At 45.1% G+C, this 22,112-nt stretch overlaps 1 protein-coding gene across 1 annotated transcript; it reads left to right on the forward strand.

The window, feature by feature from the left end:
- Window positions 1-3,455: 3,455 nt before the first annotated feature.
- On the forward strand, window positions 3,456-20,420 carry METTL2A (methyltransferase 2A, tRNA N3-cytidine; the record flags this gene model as incomplete). Its single annotated transcript, XM_080714252.1, has 9 exons — window positions 3,456-3,565; window positions 3,665-3,756; window positions 7,826-8,181; window positions 11,530-11,579; window positions 12,419-12,479; window positions 14,920-15,059; window positions 16,546-16,652; window positions 17,588-17,653; window positions 20,149-20,420. 9 exons carry the CDS (start codon window positions 3,456-3,458, stop codon window positions 20,301-20,303), a joined length of 1,137 nt encoding a protein of 378 aa, XP_080570378.1. The 3' UTR covers window positions 20,304-20,420.
- Between the last annotated feature and the right edge of the window lie 1,692 nt (window positions 20,421-22,112).

A 22,112-nucleotide genomic window follows, 5' to 3' on the forward strand; every position in this document is an offset into this window, starting at 1 on the left:
GAAAGAAAGAAAGAAAGAAAGAAAGAAAGAAAGAAAGAAGGAAGGAAGGAAGGATGGAAGAAAGAAAGAAAGGCGGGCTTGGGGTGTAGCTTAGAGGTAGAATGCCCCTGGGTTCCATCCCCAGTACGGGAAGAAAAAAAAAAGGCTGAGGATATAATCAGTGATTGAGTTCACCGGTTTCAGTCTCCAGCACTACATTATAATAAAACAAAGTTATTAAACCGGTTTTTGCAATTGTCTAGGGCTGCTAAAGAGGCTCCCCAGGTTCTGCCAAACCCTAAGTAGAACAAATTAGGACACCAGCATCCTTCCCCAGCCCTTCTGGTCCAGAGCTCATGCTTAAACAGCCCAGAATTCCCACTGACTGGAACTGAAACACTCAGAACAATGAACTACCCTTGTCCTGGTCTAACACCCAAGGTAATAATCCAGAGTCAGAGTTCTTCATCTTTACAAGCTTTGAATCCGCACCACCCACGAACTAGAAGAGTTCTCACCACTCACCACCAGAGGGACCCTTACCTACTCTGAAACAGTGTTCTTCAGATTTTGATGGAGAAAAACTGCCATGTATTCTGAACTTCTGAACAATTATTAACAACTTATGCTTCAAAAGATGGAGAAAAATGAGTTGTCCAAGCCAACCAAATATAATTCTATAAAATCAAGTTTAGGATACTTTTTTTTTTTTGGCAGGTCTGGCGGATAGAACCCAGGGACATTCGACTGCCGAGCTACACCCCCAGACCTATTTTTTATTCTTTATTTTGAAACAGGGTCTCACTAAATTGCAGAGGGCCTCACTAAGTAGCTGAGGCTATCTGTGAACCGTGATCCTCCTGTCTCAGCCTCCTGAATGCTGGGATTACAAACGTGTGCCACCATGCCCGACAAGTTTAGGATACTTTAAAATATTTCCCCAAAGAGGAAATGTAATCCCAGCATTTGGGAAGCTAAGATAGAAGGATCACTCAGCTACTTAGTGAGGCCCTTTGAAACTCAGTGAGACCCTGTTTCAAATAAAGAATAAAATAGGGCTGAGGGTGTAGCTCAGAGGTAGAATGTCCCTGGGTTCCATCCCCAGTACCCTCCCCCCCCCAAAAAAAAACAGGGCTGGATTTGTAGCTCAGAGGTATAATGCCCTTGGGTTCCATCCCAGTACCACAAAAAAATAAAAATAAAAAATAAATATTTTCCCAAAGAGATTCAAACTGCTGGACATTTTAAATGGCTGTAATTATTGGAACTAATATAGCAAACAACTCAAGACAGAGAATTAGCTCTCTACAAGAAAATAAGCAGTAGGACTGGTGGATAGGAACATAACTGGTGAGAGGAGAAAAACAGCCTTTAGATGAGAGAACATGATGTCAAAAATAAGTAAAAATCAAGCACCATATGTGTAAACAGCTGGCCTTGAGAAAAGATAGAGATCCTTTTACTTGTTTCTTGGAAAGGAACTTCTGCTCAAATTGTTTCAGAAGTCCATGACAAAAGTATTTTGTCTTCAAATAAACTACATGCTCTTCACTGTCTTGAGTAATGCATATAGTTGCCTTCATGATTAAGAGGGCTTAGAGCTTCTTTCTACTTCTCTAGTGGGAAATGTGGTTTCTCTACATTTAATAGTTTCTCTAACATATAGTCACAAACTATATTGTTCCCCTTAGTTTTACTTATAGAATCTGAACTGGAATACCAATGTACTGCGTCTAGCCCTCCATTCATTGCTTAAATAACCCTTTCCTTCTATTCCAAATATTAGTCATCATACCTCTGTGTGTATGTGTGTGTGTGATATATCATGGATTGAACCCAAGGGCATTCTACCTCTGGGCTACAACCCCAGCCGTTTTTATTCTTATTTTCTGTATTGAAAAGGCTATCACTCAGTTACTGACACACGCACTAGCCTCAAACTTTCCATTTTCCTCCCTCAACTTCCCTAGTAGCTGGGATTACAGGTGTGCACCACATACTGGGTCTTATTTTATACTGATAGCACACTTTCTTCTAGATTCTCTTAATTTGTAATAACTATGGAAATAGAAACAGAAGGCTGCTAGCCGGAGGTGGTGGCACACGCTTGTAATTCCAGCATTCAGGAGGCTAAGACCGAAGGATCATGGTTCATGGACAGCCTCAGCTACTTAATGAGGCCATCGGCAACTTAGTGAGACCGTTTCAAAATAAAGAATAAAGCCGGGCATGGTGGCGCACGCTGGTAATCCCCGCGCTTGGGAGGCTGAGACAGGAGGATCGCAAGGGTTTGAAGCCAGCCTCGGCTACCTAGGCTTTCGGCAACTTAGCGAGACCCTGTTTCCAAAAAAAAAAAAAAAGGTCTGGGAGTATAGCCTGGAGGTAGAAAGCCTCTGGGCTCCACCCCTAGTACCACCAAAAAATAAATAAATAAATAAAATAAATAAAAAGTAGGGCAGAGGTGTAGCTCGGAGGTCGAATGCCCCTGGGTTCCACCCCCAAACCCGCAAATAAAAAATAACTAAGAAAATTAAAAAAAAAAACTAAGAAACAGAAGGCTGCTAATGAGGACTGGGGAGAGGATACTAGAGATTGAACTTTCTACCTCCGAGCCACACCCCCAGCCTTATTTTTATTTAGAAACAGGGTCTTGCTAAATTCCCGAATCTCGTTAAACTTCTGAGACTGGCCTCAAACCAGTAATCTTCCTGTCTCCGCCTCCCAAAGTACTGGGATTATAGGCGTGCACCGATAATGCATTAATATCACAAACTGTGTGTGTATATAGGTAGGTATGTATGACAATCGTGTATGTGTATTACTGGGGATTGAACCCAGAGGCATTCTACCTCTGAGCTACACCCCCAGTCCTATTTTATATTTTACTTCTTTGAAACAGGGTCTCACTAGGTTGCAGAGGGGCTCTCTAAATTGCTGAGACTGACCTGGAAACCTGCAACCCTCCCGTCTCTGCCTCCCAGGTACTGGGATCACAGGCGTGCTGTATTACAACAGGGTTACAGCTTATTCAAAAAATTGACAGTAGCCGGGGGTGGTGGCGCACGCTTCTAATCCCAGCATTTGGGAGGCTGAGACCGGATGATGGCGGTTCGCGGACAGCCTCGGCTACTTAGTGAAGTCCTCTGCAGAGAGACCCTGTTTCGAAAATAAAAAATAAAAAATAGGGCTGGGGGATTCCACTCCCAGTACCGCAAAAAAAAAAAAAAAAAAAAAAAAAAAAACCGGCGGTGCTCGCCTGTGCTCCCAGTTTACCTTCTTCACCTCTGGCGATCAGCTCCGCACCCCCACCCCTTTCAAAAGTGACTCAAGATCTTTCCCGCCTACAACCTGAGGGAACCTGTACGTGAGGGAACCGGGGAGCCTGTCAGGACGCCCGCACAGCGGCCGGCGGCCACGCCCCCCGGCCCGCCTCCCGGAAGGGGCGGGGCGCGGCCCGCGCTTCCGGCTCCGGTGTCATGGCGGCCGCGCTGCCCGGCGGCGCGCCCCCCGCGCAGGACGGCAAGAGGCGGCAGTTCGGGAGCCGGTTCCTGAGCGACCCGGCGCGCGTCTTCCGCCACAACGCCTGGTAAGTGGGCCCGCCGCGCCCTCCTCCCGGGACGGCGGCCCCGGCCGCCACTCCCTGCCCGCAGCCGGCGCGCGGCCTCACCGCCGTTTGGCTTTCCAGGGACGACGTGAAGTGGTCGGAAGAGCAGGCGGCGGCGGCCGAGAGGAAGGTGCAGGAGAACAGCGCCCAGCGCGTGTGCCCGGAGAAGCAAGGTACCCGGCGGCCCCGCGCGGCTGCCGCCCGGCCGGCTTCGGAACGCGCCGCCGCCGCCGAGCCCCTTTGTTACTGCCTGGTGCCGAACTCGGGGATGGAACGAGGGGGAGGGGGCCCGTTGCAGAGCCGGGGCTTCTGTGTGGGCTTTAGGGAGGTTTGAAGTTATTACTTCGGGAAGGATAGCTGTCTGTTGTCTTTGTTGTTGTTGGGTTTTTGGGGTTTTTTTTTTTTGCGTTACTGGGAATGGAACCCATGGGCTTTCTACAAACTCCGAGCTGCACCCCCAGCCCTATTTTTTATTCTTTATTTTGAAACAGGATCTCACTAAGTTGCCGAGGGCCTAAGTAGCTGAGGCTGCCCTCGAACCACGATCCTCTTCGCCTCCCAAATGCTGGGATTACAAGCGTGCGCCACACGGCGCCGGTTTCGACTTTTTAATCATGTTAACTTGTCCCATTTTGACGTGGCTGGCCTACGGCCACCGTGTGCTCGCGTAATCATCTTAAGAGGATGTATTTTCTACATGATTTACACTTTGCTTGAGAGTTGCCATTGGAGCCAGACTCCAGTGACCTGATTCTTCTCTTGTGAGAAGAGAAGGTTGGGAGAGACTGGGGTGGCTTTGTTCTTTTCTTTGTGTGATAGGCTTGAGGATTTAGGGCTTCTGCCAAAGAAAAATGGATGAAGCAGAGTGGAGATAAAACTGACCAAAGAAAAAGAGGCACCTCCTGAAGAGGTGGAGAACTTCTCTACAAAATATCCCTAGAAATTAAAACTAAGACGGTCTCAGCCTGTGTCCTAAGAGACAGCTAAACTTAGAACTAGAAACCTGAGAGTAATACCTACTGAAAGAGTTCCATACAATAAAAGGATCCATTTACAAAACGTTCACTCTGCATAGTTTGACAAAGACTAAATAAATACCTTTCTGGGGGGTGCTGGAGATTGAACCTAGGGGTGTTCTATATCTGAGTTACACCCCAACCCATTTTTGTTTTGAAATGTGATCTCACTCGGTTACTGAGATAGACCATGAACTTGTGATCCTTCTGTCTCAGCCTCCCAATTACTAGGATTATAGATGTGCACCACCACACCCCACTCAATAAGTACCTTTCATCTACAGTTGGAAATTCTGTGTAATGCAGTATCCTTTTGGTTGGCATAGAGTGAGGGAGGTACTGGGGATCCAGCCCAGAGGCTTTCTGCCTCTTGAGTTACACCCTCGGCCCTTTTTATTTTGCCAGTCTATTTACTTCCCCACTTTTTTTTTTTTTTTTTTTTTTTTTTGGTACTGGGACTTGACCCTAGGGGCATTCTACCTCTGAGCTATTCTCCCAACTCTTTTTTACATTGTTGATTATGAAACAGGGTCTTGCTAAGTTGCTGAGCCAATATCCTCTGTTTATACATACAGAATCTTTAGCCATGTGCAGTGGTCAGGCTAGGAGCTCAAGGCCAGCCTAGACTGAATGGCAAGACCCTGTCTTGAAAAAGAGAGAGAGAGAAACCAGGCATGGTGTCGCACACTTGTAATCCCAGCACTCGGGAGTCAGATTTTTTTTTTTTTTTTGGTACTTGGGGTGGAACCCAGCCTACCTCCGGGCTATACTCCCAGACCTATTTTCTACTTTTATTTGGAAATAGGGTCTCACTAAGTTGCTGAGAGCCTCACTCAGTAGCTGAGGCTGGCTTCGAACCTGTGCGATCCTCCTGTCTCAGACTCCCAAGCGCTGGGATTACAAGTGTGCACCACGACACCCGGCCTTTCTGGAGGCAGATTGCAGTTTGTAGACAACCTCAACTACTTGGCAAGGCCCTTCTCAACTCCATGAGACCCTGTTTTTAAAAAAATAACAATAATAAAAATAAAACTAGGGCTGGGGGTGTAGCTGGAAGGTACTGCAAAAAGGAGGAGGAAGAAGATGAAGACGAAGAAGGCGGCAGCGGCGGACGACCCAGTGTGGTGGCACATGCTTGTGATCCCAGTACTTGGGAGACTGAGACAGGAATATTACAGGTTCATGGCCAGCCTCAGCTACTTAGTGAGGCCCTCTACAACTTAGTGAGACCCTCTTTCAAAATAAGGAGGCAGAATGCCTCTGGGTTTTATCCCCAGTATTACAGAAAGAAAAGCCGGGCGTGGTGGCGCACGCTTGTAATCCCCGTGCTTGGGAGGCTGAGACAGGAGGATCGCACAGGTTCGAAGCCAGCCTCAGCTACTGAGTGAGGCTCTCAGTAACTTAGTGAGACCCTGTTTCCAAATAAAATAAATAAAGAAAGAAAAAGTGAAAAATAGAGCTGGGGGTGTAGCCCAGAGGTAAAATGCCCTAGGTTCAAATCTCTAGTTCCGCAGGGGGGAAAAAAGAAAAATATTAGACCAGGACATTAAGTGTTTTGCCCAGAGGTAAGCAGTCAGTAGTAGCAGCAAGGGAACTAAAATACAGTTTCTTAGGTTTCTACTCTTCTACACAAGTTAGAGACCCATATTGGTAAAGAACAGTAAACGGGTCTGAGGCTGCCTTGATCACCTCAGCGCTCCTTCTAAATCAGTGGTAGACACTTGGCTAGCATGCATAAGGCTCTGGGCTCAATCTCCAATACCACCAAAGCAGTGGGGGTGGGGGAGGACAGTTACCAGTTTTCTCCATTTGTTTTTGTTGTTTTACATTGAGACGGGGTCCTGCTAAATTGCCCACAATGGCTTCACACTCTCCATCCTCCTGCCTGAGCCTCCCAAGTAACTGGGATTACAGGCATGCATCACCACACCCATCTTCAGTTCACACTTTAGTCTGTCCTGTCAAAACTCAAAGGCATTTTCACATTTTCTATTTTAGTCTTGTTTAGTATCTATTAATAATATTGAATTTATGTCTAGGTTCCATACACTAAAAAGCCAGAGTGGGATACATATTTATTAAAGAGTTGTTGCATAAGCTAGGTATAGTGGTACATGCTTGTAATCCCAGTACTTGGGAGACTGAAACAGGAAAATAAAGAATAGAAAAATAGGAGCCGGGCATGGTGGCGCACGCTTGTAATCCCCACGCTTGGGAGGCTGAGACAGGAGGATTGCGAAGGTTCGAAGCCAGCCTCAGCTACTTAATGAGGCTCTCAGCAACTTAGTGAGACCCTGTTTCCAAATAAAATATAAAATTGGTCTGGGAGTATAGCCCGGAGGAAGAAAGCCTCTGGGTTCCACCCCTAGTACCACCAAAAAAAAAAAATAGGGCTGGGGGTGTAGCTCAGAGGTGGAATGCCCTTGGGTTCAATCCCCAGTATGGGGGATGAGGGGAGTTGTTGCTTGAGTTAATTTGAGCAATTAAAGGATGAGGGACACTTAGCTTGTGAAAGAAAAGATTCAGAGGGGAAAGTAACAGCCTCATACAAAGAGCTGTTCTATATGACTCCTAAGAAACAGTAGGAATTGTTTGCTAGAGTCGTGTAGGCAGTTTTTTGCTTGTTTGCATGTGTATGTGGTGGTAGAGATTTGTTTAATTTTAGAATTTTCCAAAAGTCAAATGTCACCCAACGTTATGGGAGGAGAATGATAGTATGATGGTTCCAGGAGAAGTTACACTGCCTGGGAATGACAAATCAGAAGGAATCAGGTATAATAGATATAATAGTAAGTAGCAGAAAAGCCCCTGGGTTCCATCCCCAGTACTGCAAAAAAAAAAAAAAATTATATATATATATATATATATATATATATATATATATAGAGAGAGAGAGAGAGAGAGAGAGAGAGAGAGAGAGAGAGAGTAAGTAGCAAGATAATTGGCATTAGATATAAATGAACATTTGAAGCTGGGCATGGTGGCACACGCTTGTAATCCCAGCATTTGGGAGGCTGAAACAGGAGGATCATGGTTTGCAGACAGCCTCAGCTACTACTTAGGCCCTTTGCAACTCAGTGAAACCCTGTTTCAAAATAAAGAATAAAAAATAGGGCTGGGGGTGTAGCTTGGAGGTAGAATGCCCCCTGGGTTCTGTCCCCAGTACTGAAAAAAAGAAAGAATATTTGAGACCTGATTCTTAAAATTCTCTCTTAAATATTTACAGTTGATTATGAGGTCAATGCCCATAAATACTGGAATGATTTCTACAAAATTCATGAAAATGGGTTTTTCAAGGATAGACACTGGCTTTTTACTGAATTCCCTGAGTTGGCACCTAGCCACAGCCAAAATCATTTGAAGGATTTACTCTTGGAGAACAAGAAGAGTCAAACCCCAGAACGCACAAGCAGTGAGGATGGACCTGGCTTAACGATAGAGGAACAGCATGCGTCTTCTTCCACCAGCCTTGAGCATAAAGCACAGCCTCCTGTTGAGGATAATGTAACTCAAAAACTCAGTCATTTAGAAATTCGTGCTGAGGAGTTTCCTGGATCCTTGGCCACCTACCGCATACTTGAGGTAACCTCCTTTTACGATTCAGACAGTGGAGTAGTAGAGCTTTCACATTGTGTTTTTGTAGCACTGGGGATTGGACCCTGGAGAATTTCTTCCTCTGAGCTACACCCCCAGCCCTATTTTACTTATTTTAAAACGGGTTTCACTAAGTTGCCAAGGCTGACATCAAACTTGAAATTCTATTATCTCAGCCTCCCAGGTACTGGGATTACAGACATGCACCATCATGCCTGACTAGCTTTCACATTGTGTACAAAAGTGTTCTTAGCTTGTAAAAGAAAGGCTGAGCCGGGCACAGTGGCACACGCTTGTAATCCCCACGCTTGGGAGGCAGAGACAGGAGGATCGTACAGGTTTGAAGCCAGCCGTGCTGGCTTAAGAGACCCTGTTTCCAAAAATAAAAAAGTATAAAGTAGGTCTGGGAGTGTAACCCGGAGGTAGAAGGGTTTCCAGGAACCCCAGTACCACCAAAAAAGAAAAAGAAAAGAAAGGCTGACCACAAAAGTGACCTATGTTTGAAGAAACTAACAATATTTCACCCTTATATTGATTGGCCGGGGAAAATGGGGGGTTAATATATCCTTATATTGAGCTGGGAAAGTATCTAGTTGGGTACCACAACAGAAATCACAAGTAAGACTACACACTCCACTGGAAGCTGGTTCTGGAGATGGTTAACCTTGGGATTGAGTGCTGTGGTATGACTTTTGTGAGTGTGCGTGCTAGGAATGAAGCCCAGGGCCTCGCATCCCTACCGCTGAGCTACATTCCCAGCCCTTCTGTGATGTGATCTTGGACAGCCCCTTCCCCTCTCAGAGCAATGGGACTGCTGCCTCTTGACCTTAGAATTGTAAAGGAGATTGAGGAAATATATGTAAAATGGCCAAAAACAATGTCTGGCACATAGCAAGCCTCCATTAAATGGTTACTGGTTTTATTAGTACACACTGTGCTGTGTCTGTATGTGTTTGTATGGTGTTGGGGATTGAACCCAAGAATATTCTACTTCTGAACTACATCCCCAGCCGTGTGTGTGTGTGTGTGTGTGTGTGTGTGTGTGTGTGTGTGTTTTTACAGGAGATTGAACCCAGGGGCATTCTACCCCCGAGCTACACCCCCAGTCCTATTTTCATTCTTTATTTAGAAACAGGGTTTCACTAAGTTTCAGAGAGCCTCATGAAATAGCTTTGCTCCTTCCTGTCTCGGCCTCCCAAGTACTCGGATTACAAGTGTGGGCCACCATGCCCAGCCCATAGAACTATATTTAGGACAGAGTTAACAAGGTCCCCTATTTGTAAATTTTTCAACTCAGTCTGTTTTTTCCAGTAATGGTATAGTGGAACTTAGTAGGAAAATACGTCATCTGCAGAACCATTTGCTAGAAATTGAAAAGTAAAGGCAGCCTTGCATGGTGGTACACACCTGTCATCCCAGCTACTCAGGAGGCTTGAGGCAGGGTTGCAAAATTAAGGCCAGCCTGGGCAACTTGGCAAGGCACTCTCTCAAAATAAAATCAATTTTAAGCCAGGTGTGGTGGCACATGCCTGTAGTCCCAGATGTGGGAGACTGAGACAGGAGGATCGTAGGCTCAAAGCCAGCCTCAGCAACTTTGTGAGACTCTCATCAACCTAGCAAAGCCATTTCCAAATAAAATAGGGCCAAGGGTGGAGCTTAGAAATATAACATCCCTGGGTTCAATCCCCAGCACCACCAAAAATGAATAAGTAAATAAAATTAATTTTGAAAGGTCTGGGGAAGCCGGACATGGTGGCGCACGCTTGTAATCCCAGCACTTGGGAGGCTGAAATAGGATCGCACAGGTTCAAAGCCAGCCTCAGCTACTTAGGCTCTCAGCAACTTAGTGAGACCCTGTTTCCAAATGAAGTCTAAAATAGGTCTGGGAGTATAGCCCAGAGGTATAAAAGCCCCTGGGTTCCACCCCCAATACCACCAAAAAAATAAAAATTTTAATAAAAGGTTTGGGGTTTCAAACCTAGTACTACTAAAAATAAAGAAAAGTAAAGGCCCTGCCAAGCATGGTGGCACACGCTTCTAATCCCAGCATTTGGGAGGCTGAGACCAGAGGATTGCAGTTCGTGGGCAGCCTCAGCTACTTAGGCACTTCACAACTCGGTGAGCCTGTTTCAAAGTAAAGAATAAAAAGTAGGGCAGGGGGTGTAGCTTGGAAGTCAAATGCCCCTGGGTTTCATCCCCAGACCCAGCAAAAAAAAAAAAGTAAAGGCCAGCCGGGCATGGTGGCGCACACTTGTAATCCTAGTACTTGAGGGGCTAAGACAGGAGAATCACAGGCTCAAGACTAGGCTCAGCTACCTAGTGTCCCCTCTGCAATTTAGTGAGACACTATTTAAAAAATAATAATAAAGAATAGAGCCAGGCGTGGTGGTGCGTGCTTATAATCCCAGCGCTTGGGAGGCTGAGACGGGAGGGTTGCACAGGTTCAAAGCCAGCCTAAGCTACTTAGGCTCTCAGCAACTTAGTGAGACCCTGTTTCCAAATAAAGTATAAAATAGGTCTGGGAGTATAGCCCAGAGGTAGGAAAGCCCCTGTTAAAAAAATAGGATGAAGCTGGGCGTGGTGGCGCACGCTTGTAATCCCCGTGCTTGGTAGACGGAGACAGGAGGATCGCTCAGGTTCGAAGCCAGCGCGCTGGTTTAAGAGACCCTGTTTCCAAATAAAAATATAAAATAGGTCTGGGAGTGTATCCCCGGTAGAAGGGCTTCCAGGAACCCCAGTACCACCAAAAAAAGGGGAAAAAAAATAGGATGAAGCATGTAGCTTGGAGCTAGAATGCCCTTGGGTTCAATCCTCAGTTCTGCAAAAAGAAAAAAGTAAAGGCAGCCCATGCCCATTACCTAGATTAGCTTCCTTCTGCTAATGGAAGGTCTTAGTCCTGTCTTTTGTGTGTGTGTGTGGGGGGGGGGGTCTGAGGATGGAACCCAGGGTCATTCGACCTCCGAGCTACACCCCCTGTCCTATTTTTTATTCTTTATTTTGAAACCAGGTCTCACTGAGTTGCAGAGGGTCTCACTAGCTGAAGGCTGTCCGCGAACCACAATCCTCCAGTCTCAGCCTCCTGAATGCTGGGATTACAAGCGTGCGCCACCATGCCCGGCTTTAGTCCTGTCTTTTATGGCTCCATCTTTAATAATGGTCCCTGAGGTCAGGATCGGGTAATGGCCTGGATACTATTTAGATCTAGTTGGTCACTATACTTTCTCTAATATAATTAGGCCAGTTATTTATTGTTGGTTATTGATTATATAGCTTTGGGAGTTAATACATTAATAGTATTAATAGCGTCTGTGATTAATAGCTCATTTCTGTCTGCAGGTTGGTTGTGGTGTGGGGAATACAGTCTTTCCAATTTTACACACTAACAAGTAAGTATGATGTCAGTTTAACTGTGTGGCCCCTAAGAGGAGAAAAGTGCGGTGGTGGTTCTTTCAGAACTCTTCTGTCCCAGACTCAACAGTGGTGATCTAGAAACGTGGATTTTTTTTTTTTTTTTTTTTTTTTTTTCTGGTGGTGTACTGGGGGTGGAATCCAGGGGCCTTCTACCTCCGGGCTACACTCCCAGACCTATTTTTTATATTTTATTTGGAAACAAGGTCTCTTAAGCCAGCTGAGCAGCTGAGGCTGGCTTCGAACCTGCGCAATCCTCCTGTCTCTGCCTCCCAAGCACAGGGATTACAAGCATGCGTCACCATGCCCGGCCAACCAAAAAAGATTTTAACAAAAATATGTATTGTAGGATTGGAGTTATATAGCTCAGTGAAAGAGCACTTGCCTAGTATGCATGAGGCCTTGGCTTCAATCTCCAATACTACCAATAAATAAATCAGCATCTATGTGTGTTTGTACATATATTGTGTATGTGTCAGTTTCTTTGAATGAATGGTCAGTATTGTTTGTCATTTGGTTTTTGGTTTTTGTTGCTTTTATTTTGTTTTGTTTAGGGGTTTTTTGGCAGGTCTGGGGATGGAACCCAGGGGCATTCTACCTCCAAGCTAGACCCCCTGCCCTATTTTTTATTCTTTATTTTGAAACAGGGTCTCACTAAGTTGCGGAGGGCCTCACTAAGTAGCTGAGGCTGTCCAGGAACTGTGATCCTCCGGTCTCAACCTCCCAAATGCTGGGATTAGAAGCGAGCGCCACCACGCCCGGCTTTGTTTGTCGTTTGTATCCTAACTGTTCTGTTGCTTTCTTCTGCCCATTTCAGTGACCCAGGCCTCTTTGTTTACTGTTGTGATTTTTCTTCCACTGCTGTGGAACTGGTTCGGGTAAGTGCGTCCATTCTATCAAGAGTTTTCACTAAAGCCGGGCGTAGTAATGCATGCTTATAATCCCAGTAGTTGGGAGGCAGGAGGATCACAGGTTTGTGGCCAACCTGAGCTACTTAGTGAGACCCTGCTTCAAAATAAAGAATAGGGAACCGAGCATAGTAATCCCAACATTTGGGAGGCAGAGACGGGGTCGCAGTTCACGAACAGCCTCAACTACTTAGGCCCTTTGCAACTCAGTGAGACCCTGTTTCAAATTAAAAAATAAAAAATAGGGCTGGGAGTATAGCTCAGAGGTAAAATGCCCCTGGATTCAATCCCTAGTACGATACCAAAAACATTTTTTTTTTCATTAATTAAAGAAAAGGCTAAGCCATGTGTGGTGGAGCACACTTGTAATCCCAGCATTCCAGAGGCTGAGACTGGAGGATCCAGCTCACGGACAGTCTCAGCTACTCAGGCCCTCGGCAACTTAGACCCTGTCTTAAAGTATAAAAAATAGGGCAGGGGATATAGGTCAGAGGTTGAATGCCCCTGGGATCCATCTTCAGACCTGCAAAAAAAAAAATTAAAAATAAATAAAAGGAAAGGCTCGGGGAGGGAGTCTCCTGAAAATTAAGGTCACTATGTTTTTGTGTTGTAGCTAAAATTAAAAGAGCTGCAGAAACAGCCGGGAGGAAAGAGCCAGGTGTGCATACTGGATCTGCCACTCTGCAAATGTGGAGCTTTGGGCAAAGTTATTGACCTTTACAAACTCAGGGCTTTTTAAGGATTGCAATTAAATGATTCAGGGATTCTTGAGTTACAGGAAGAAACTTCTACACAAACTGAAGAATAAAGGGGAATGTCATAGAACGTAAGGGTGCAAAGCGTAGCTTAGGCCTGAGGAAGGACTGGAACTCAGCCCTTGAAAGATATAAAATAGCAGCGCAAGTGGCTGACTAGTGGGGTGTTCCTGACCCATCCTTTCATCACAAAACCCATAAGTTCTGGCGCTGACCACTTTTTGCTTAGTGTACTTTTGTTTGTTTTTTTTTTTTTCAGACCAGTGTTCTCTGATGCTCCTGATTTTGCACTTGGCCCCAACATACTTCCCTGCCCTCTATCCCTTACAAGTCCACCCTGTTCAGGTGTTCACAGAGCCTCACAAGAAAAACTGCCCGAATCCCAAACCCCCAGAAAGAATATGGCAGCCTCAGCCCCACTGCTAAGTCTACTCGCCCTGATTCAGCTAATGAGGAACAAAGTCACATTTCTGAAAAAGAGGAACATGGGAAGGGAAGATGCCCTAAAGTGTGCCTGACACTTAGCACAAGCACTCATGAGTTAGCCGTTCTGAGCCTGATGAGTAGCTCAGTGGTAGAGCATTTGCCTAGTGGGCCTGAGGCCATGGGTTTGAGTAGAACTTCCCCAAAAAAGGGAATTGGTAGTTCTGTTTTCTTGGGATTCGTTGTTCTTGTGGCTCAAGACCACATGAATGTCAAGGCTTATACCTTAATTTTATAATAAAATATAGACTAAATTTTCTACATCTAGATAAATGGAATTTTCTGCAAAATTTCATGGTCTATAATATTCTGTAGTTGGGAGTTATTTTAAATCATGTGTGTTGCCAGGCTTGGTAGCGCACACTTATAATCCTAGTACGTGGGAGGCTAAGACAGAAGGATTGCAGATTCAAAGCCAGCCTCCAGAACTTAGTGAAACCTTCTGCAATTTAATGAGACCCTGTTTCCAAATAATATTTTTTGTTGTTGTTTTTTGGGGGGTGTTTTTTTGTTTTTGTGGTACTGGGGATGGAACCCAGGGGCATTCTACCTTCAAGCTGCACACCCAGCCCTATTTTTATTCTTTATTTTGAGACAGGGTCTCACTGAGTTGCAGAGGCCTCACTAAGTAGCTGAGGCTGTCTGTGAACCATGATCCTCCTGTCTCAGCCTCTTGAATGTTGGGATTACAAGCGTGCGCCACCATGCCCAGCACCATTTTATTGTTGTTGTTGTTTAATTTAAAAAATGTCTGGGGATGTAGTTTGAGGTAAAAGCACCATTTATCCAGGTGTAATGGCGCATACCTGTAATTGCAGTACTTGAGAGGCTGAGACAGGATCGCAAGTTCAGGGACAGCTTCAGCAAGTAGTGAGACTCATCAACCTAGTGAGACCCTGTTTCCACATAAAAATAGGGCTGCGGGTGTGGCTCATAGGTAGAATGCTTCTGGGTTCAATCCCCAGCACCACACATGCAAAAAAAGCACCATTTAAGATTCCATATGATTCCTGTTGTGTTCTGAGTCTTACCCTGTGAGGCTCCCTAGAAAACCTCATGCTGTAGTAACTAGAAATAGATCCTTTTGATAAACGTGGCAGCAGTAAAAAATAAGCTTATTTCGGGGCTTTGTTCACATTTTCTGACCCATTTGTCTCTTTGCCTCTCTGCAGACAAATTCAGAATATGACCCTTCTCGTTGTTTTGCCTTTGTTCACGATCTCTGTGATGAAGGTCAGCGTTACCCTGTGCCTCAGGACAGCGTTGATGTCATCATTCTCATTTTTGTTCTTTCAGCAATTCTCCCAGACAAGTAAGTTTGTTGTTTTGGGGGATTTTTTGTTTGTTTGCTTTTTTGGGGTTCTGGGGATTGAATCCAGGGCCTTACGCATGCCAGGCAAGCACTGTACCACTGAGCTACACCTCAGCTCTTTTTGTTTTTTATTTTGAAACCGGGTCTTGATAAGTTGCCCAGGCTGACCTCCAGCTTGTGATCCTACCTCAGCCTCCAAGTAGCTGGGATCGCATATGTGTGCTGCCACTCAGACAAGTAAGTTTTAGGTCCCGTAACCCAGAGGCTAACGAAGAGCTGTGGCGAGAGACCTTGGATTAGGGGCTTTAAATGAAAAAAGAGTTTTCTGTATTTTTTTTTTTTTTTTTTTTTTTTTTTTTTGTGGTACTGGGGTTCCTGGAAGCCCTTCTACCTCCGGGCTACACTCCCAGACCTATTTTATATTTTTATTTGGAAACAGGGTCTCTTAAGCCAGAGCAAGCAGCTGGCTTTGAACCTGCGCGATCCTCCTGTCTTCGCCTCCCAAGCACAGGGATTACAAGCGTGTGCCACCACGCCCTGCTCTTTATGTTCTAATAGAAATCAAAATGGCACACTGTTATTGGTCCTGAAATCACCTTCTACTTCAACCTCTCACCTGTGCGTCTAGACTGTGCAGGGGTTGGGGATTTTTTGTTCTTCCTTTTTACTGCTGTGGTGGGGAAGCAGCCTGATGACTGTATGGATACTTCACAGACTGCTGCTGTTGTAGAGATAGTAGATAACATCACATTATTGACCTTTTTAATGCTGTGGGGGGGGTTGTTTGTTATTTTGGGGGTTGTTTGTTTGTTTTTTGTGGTACGGAGGAATTTCTCCATGGAGAATCTCAGTTCGAGGACAGCCTTAGCAATTTAGGCTCTCATCAATTTAGTAAGACCTTTTTTCCAAATAAAAACTAAAAAACAGGGAGGCTGAGAAAGGATTGTGGCTTGAGGACAACTTCAGCTACTACTTAGTGAGGCCCTTTGCAACTACTCAATGAGAACCTGTTTCAAAATAAAGAATAAAAATTGGAGCCAGGGGTAGTGGCGCGCACTTGTAATCCCAGCATTACAGGCATGTGCCACCATGCCCAGGCTATAAATTGTAACTTCTCATGGACAAGTATTCACTTAACAAACAAAAAGACAGCCTCTGCACTGAAAGAGTTCTAGTCTAATGGGGTACCAGATGAGTCACTAGCAGTCCCCACACTGGTTGCTCAGGACTCCCAGAGACCCACAGGAGTTCGGGGCAGAGGCAATGGCCCAGGATGAGGAGTGGGCCAGAAGGAAAACCAGAAGGAACCCCTGTGGCTGTGCAGTTGTCCTCTCACTTCTAACTGAAGCAAGAACAGAGGAGCTAAGATTCCAGGCTAGTGTGTCGGAGTTTGAAAGTCCACAGGCTTTTGGGGATATGCTACAGGGAAAAGGGACTCTGTCTCTAGGCATTCCTAATCCCTCCCCCCCTTCCCGCTATCCCACAGGATGCAGAAAGCTATCAACAGGCTGAGCAGGCTTCTGAAGCCCGGAGGGATGATACTTCTACGAGATTACGGCCGCTATGACATGGCTCAGCTTCGGTTTAAAAAGGGTATTTTCCTCTCGGTATAATCCCAGTAATTGGGAGGCTGAGGCAGGAGGATCACAAGTTCAAAGCCAGCCTCAGCAACTTAGTGAGACCCTCTCTCAAAATAGAAAACAGAAATGCCTGGGGATGTGGCTCAGTGCTAGAGAACCCCTGGGTTCACTCCCCAATACCACACACCTACACAAAAAGCTAATTTGGGTATTTTGCTACTATAATCAAAATGAGACTCTAAAATTAGTGCCTTGTATATAAAGCCATTTTGATATATATGACAAGGAAAAGATGGTATGTTTTTGAAGAAGAGCATCTCTAAGTGGCCGGTAAATAAGACATCCAGGAAAGAATAATAGAGTTCTTCTTAAACCTCTACTGCTGGCCTATTCAAAGAAAGAGGTAAACTCCCACAATTTTGATAAAATATGAATTAATGAAATTTTCCCCCAGTACTGGTGATTGGACCCAGGTCTTCACACCTGCCAGGCAGGTGCTCTACCACTGAGCTGTGTCCTATCCCAGTATGCCTTCGTGAAGCACCTTGTTTACTCAGTCCAGACTTTGGGGAGATTATTGACTAGCACATGATGGATATAGGATGCATTTAGACACGTGAAGAGACATGCAAGAGGATGTCACCAAAGAGCAGATGTCATCTGCTCTCAACAAAATTCTGGTCATTAATTGAATCAGGTTGTTTTCATTAAATGAGTCTAGCACACAGAGCTGAAACATCGTATGTTCCAGCACTGACGTTTCATTGTTCCTGTAGAGCTGCTGTTTTCCAAAGCATCGTTCTTTATAGGAGAGAAATTGCAGATTCCCGCAAAGAACCAAGCATGACAAAGAAAAGAGTCTTTTCCACCTGAGAAATTTTTATCTTGATACATGTTTGATTAGCAGTAAAATTTAAAGTGTCTTTGATTTTTACCATGTCACTGCAGGTCAGTGTCTATCTGGAAATTTCTATGTGAGAGGTGATGGCACCAGAGTCTACTTCTTCACACAAGGTATGATAAAGATCATCATTATGCCAAAGGTCCCAAAAATCCAGATGAAAAGACTTCAGTGAACTCTGAGAAGGAGCAACATCTGGCCCCTCCTAGCTTCCACACAGCCTTTCTCCTGCAGCCCTCCACCTCCCACGCTGCCCCCAAGCCGCCCTGACCCTCTCCCTGTGCCACACAGCCCAGGCTTCAGGGCACTGCTTTGTTCTTCCTTTCTGTCACTTTGTCCAGAGGTGGAAACTTGCCTATTTTATTTTATGACTCATCTCCAGGTCGGACTGCTTTGCCCTCTGAGATCCCCCGTGAGTAGGGGTGGTCATTTCCCGAGCTCCAGGGACACCCTAGACTGCCCCCTCCCCTTGCCTGTCCTGCACGTGGCTTCTTTCCCTACCTGTGCTTTCTGAATATTCTGTTCCTGGACTTTTCTTTGGTACATACTTTGAGCTTTTAGTAAAGCAATGGAACCTCTCCCCCTAAAATATAAATGCTTTGAGCCAGGCGTGGTGGTGCATGTACCACAAAAATAAATAAATAAAATAATAATAATAATAATAATAATAATAATAATAATAATAATTGCTTTGAGCCAGGCATGGTGACACAAGCCTGTAATTCCAGTACTTGGGAGGCTAAGTTAGGAGGATTGTAGGTTCAAAGATAGCCTCAGCAAGTAGTGAGACTCATCAACCCTAGCAAGACCCTGTTTCAAAATAAAAATTAAAAATAGGGCTGGGGGATGGGAGCCTGAGACAGGAGAATTGCAGGTTCAAGACCCTCCACAACTTAATGAGACACTGTTTCAAAATAAAATAGGGCCAGCCAGGCGTGGTAGCCCACGCTTTTATTTTTATTTTTTTATTTTTTTATTTTTTATTTTTGGTGGTACTGGGGTGGAACCCAGAGGTTTTTTACCTCCAGGCTATACTACAGGCCTGTTTTATATTTTATTTGTAAATAGGGTCTCACTAAGCTGCCGAGAGCCTCACTAAGTAGCTGAGGATGACTTCGAACCTATGTGATCCTCCTCTCTCAGCCTCCCAAGCATGGGGAATACAAGCGTGCGCCACCACGCCTGGCATGGCCCATGCTTTTAATCCTAGTACTTGGGAGGCTGAGACAGGAGGATTGCAGTTTCATGGCCAGCCTTAACTATTTAGTGAGGCCCTCCGCAACTTAGTGAGACCCTGTTTCAAAATAAAAATGAAGCCAAGTGTGGTGGCACACGCTTATAATCCCCACGCTTGGGAGACTGAGACAGGATCACACAGATTCAAAGCCAGCCTCAAGATATTTAGTGAGGCTCTCGGCAACTTAGTAAGACCCTGTTTCCAAATAAAATATAAAATAGGTCTGGGAGTATAGCCTGGAGATAGAAAGCCCCTGGGTTCCACTCCCAGTACCACCAAAAAATAATAAAAATAAAAAGTAGGGCTAGAGATGTAGCTTGGAGATAGAATGCCCCTGGGCAATCCCCAGTACCACACAAAAGAAAGAGATGGAGGTGGGCGGAGAAATAGGGCTAGAAGAGGTGTAGCTCAGAGGTAGAATACCCTGGGTTCGATGTTCAGTACCACACAAAAAAATAATTGCTTTGAAGGCTGGCATGGTGGCACACGCTTATAATCCCAGTACTTGGAAGGCTGAGACAAGGCTGAGACTGAAGGATCCAGGTTCACAACCAGCCTCAGCTACTTAGTGAGACTTTGTTTCAAAATAAAGAATTAGCCAGGCATGGTAGCAGAGACTTCCTTAATAAGGTCCCTAAAAAGCCGGGCATGGTGGCACACACTTGTAATCCCAGCATTACAGGAGGCTGAGACTGGAGGATCCCGGTTTACGGACAGCCTCAGCTACTTAGGCCCTTCGCAACTCAGTGAGACCCTGTAGGGCTGGGGGTGTAGCTCTGAGTTAGAATGTCCCTGGGTTCAATCTCCAATACCACAAAAAAAAAAAAATTGGGCTGGGGGTGTAGCTTGAAGATGGAATGCCCCCTGGGTTCAATCCCCAGCACCACAAAAAAAATTAAAAAATTAAATTTATTTTATATGTATAGATTTTTCCTGTATAACTTGAAGGTATTCAAAGCGCCCTAGGGGCCAGATATAAACCAAAGGTCTCTCACTTTCTGCTGTAGTGCTGGGCAAAGGCACGGCCTCAGTGTGTGCATGCCAGCACCCTTCCGTGAGCCATTCTCCCAGCTCTAGACCAAAACCTCTTTAAACGCTGGCCTGCCACTTCTCCCTTCTTAGAAACTCCTCTCATCTCTTGGAGAAGACATCCCTCTGGGTTCCAGGCCGACTTCCCACTGGGTTTGGCTTCTCCAGCCTAAATATGAACTTGCTGTTACCAAGTTGCCACTGAATAAATAACTGAACTGTGCCAGAGACACTTTAACGACATGATGACGGCAATATCTCACGGTCCCACTTAGCCTGGGAATGAGTTGACAAAATGCCTCTTCAGGGGAAATGTGTAAACATCTTCTCTTTCCAAACTAGATGAACTGGACACGCTTTTTAGTACTGCAGGACTGGAAAAGGTGCAGAACCTGGTGGATCGCCGGCTACAAGTGAACCGAGGGAAACAGCTGACCATGTACCGCGTTTGGATTCAGTGCAAGTACCGCAAACCTCTTCTGTCCAGCGCCAGCTGAGAGGCACCTGCTCCTGACAGGCTGCGAGCGCACTGTGTTTCAGAAGAACATCTGTAAATGCTGGCGCGTGGATGTTGGACAGTTCGAGAATTCAGGCAAGGGCTGGGTGTGTTGGCTTGCTGGTAGAGCACCTGCCTAGAGTGCTAGGGCCCTGAGTTCTGTCCCCGGTGCCATCAGAAATAAGCAGCAAGAAGAAGCAGCAAATTTAAACACATTTGAACCCTGAACCTAAGAAAAATTATTTTTTTAATTAAGATTAACATTTGTATTTTATGTTTATGAAGCCCATCAATATATACTTTTCTCAAGTTACTTTGCTAAGTTCTCATTCTGTCTTGCCATTTTGTAACTAATAACTGAACCCCCCACCCCCCCAACCCACCCCACCCCCGTAAAACCCAGGGTCATTCTACTTTTAAGCGACACCCTCAGCCCTATTTTTTATTCTTTATTTTGAAACAGGGTCTCACTGAGTTGCAGAGGGCCTCACTAAGCAGCTGAGGCTGGCTGCAAACTTCAATCCTCCACTCTGTCTCCCAAATGCTGGGATCGCCACACCTGGCTGAAATTTTTTTTTTTTTTTTTTTTTTTTTGTGTGTGTGTGTGTGTGTGTGTGTGTGTGAGGTTTTTTTGGTTGTTGTTTTGTTTTGTGTTTGTTTGTTTTGTTTTGTTTGTGATACTGGGGGTGGAACCCAGAGGCTTTATACCTCCGGGCTATACTCCCATACCTATTTTATACTTTATTTGGAAGCAGTGTCTCACTAAGTTGCTGAGAGCCTCACTAAGTAGCTGAGGCTGGTTTTGAACTTTTATGATTCTCCTGACTCAGCCTCCCAAGCACTGGGATTACAAGTGTGCGCCACCACGCCTGGCTGAAATTTTTTTAATAACTAAAATCTTGTACATGGGGACTTATAAATAAGATCTGGAGCCAAGCATGGTGGCACCCACTTGTAATCCCAGCATTCAGCTATGTAGGCCCTCCACAACTTAGTGTGACCCTGTTTCAAAATAAAGGATAAAAAATAGGGCAAGGGGTATTGCTTGAAGGTCAAATGACCCTGGGTTCTATCCCCAGACCCACAAAAATAAAAAATAAATGGCTGAGTGTGTAGCTCAGAAGTAGAATGCCCCTGGGTTTAATCCCCACTTCAATAACAATAACCAAAAAAAAAAGTTAAAGACTAGCCTGGACAAATTTTTTTTTCCAGAACTGGAGATTGAAGCCAGGGTCATTCTACCTCCAAACTATACTCCCAGCCCTATTTTTTATTCTTTATTTTGAAACAGAGTCTTTAGCACTAAGTAACTGAGGCAGGCCACAAACCTGTGATCTTCCTGTCTCAGCTTCCCAAGTACTGGGATTGCAGGCATGTACCACCACACCCTGCTCACAAGGGGGAAAAAACCCTTTTTCTTTTTTGGTACTAAGGATTGAAGCTCAGGGACATTCTACCTCTGAGCTACACCCACCCCCAGCCCTAATTTTTTTTCTCTTTATTTTACTCACTAGTAGCTGAGGCTGTCCACAAACCTGCAATCCTCCTATCTCAGCCTCCCAAGTACTGGGATTACAAGTGTGTGCCACCACACCCAGCTACAGATTTTTTTTTTTTAATTTAAAACAAGGGTTGGCTGGAGGTGTAGTTTAGTGCTAGCATGTGCTTAGCAGAGACTCCAGGATTCAATCCCCAGCCTCCTCCCCCACTCAAAGGAAAAAAGATTCCCACATGAAAGTGTTATATATGTCAAGTGTCATTTGACTGTAAGTTACGTTAAACTACTTGGCAACTCCAGTGCCAAGCAATT

The sequence above is a fragment of the Muscardinus avellanarius genome, assembly GCF_963383645.1.
Source record: "Muscardinus avellanarius genome assembly, chromosome: 16".
In the NCBI taxonomy this organism is placed as follows: Eukaryota; Metazoa; Chordata; class Mammalia; order Rodentia; family Gliridae; genus Muscardinus; species Muscardinus avellanarius.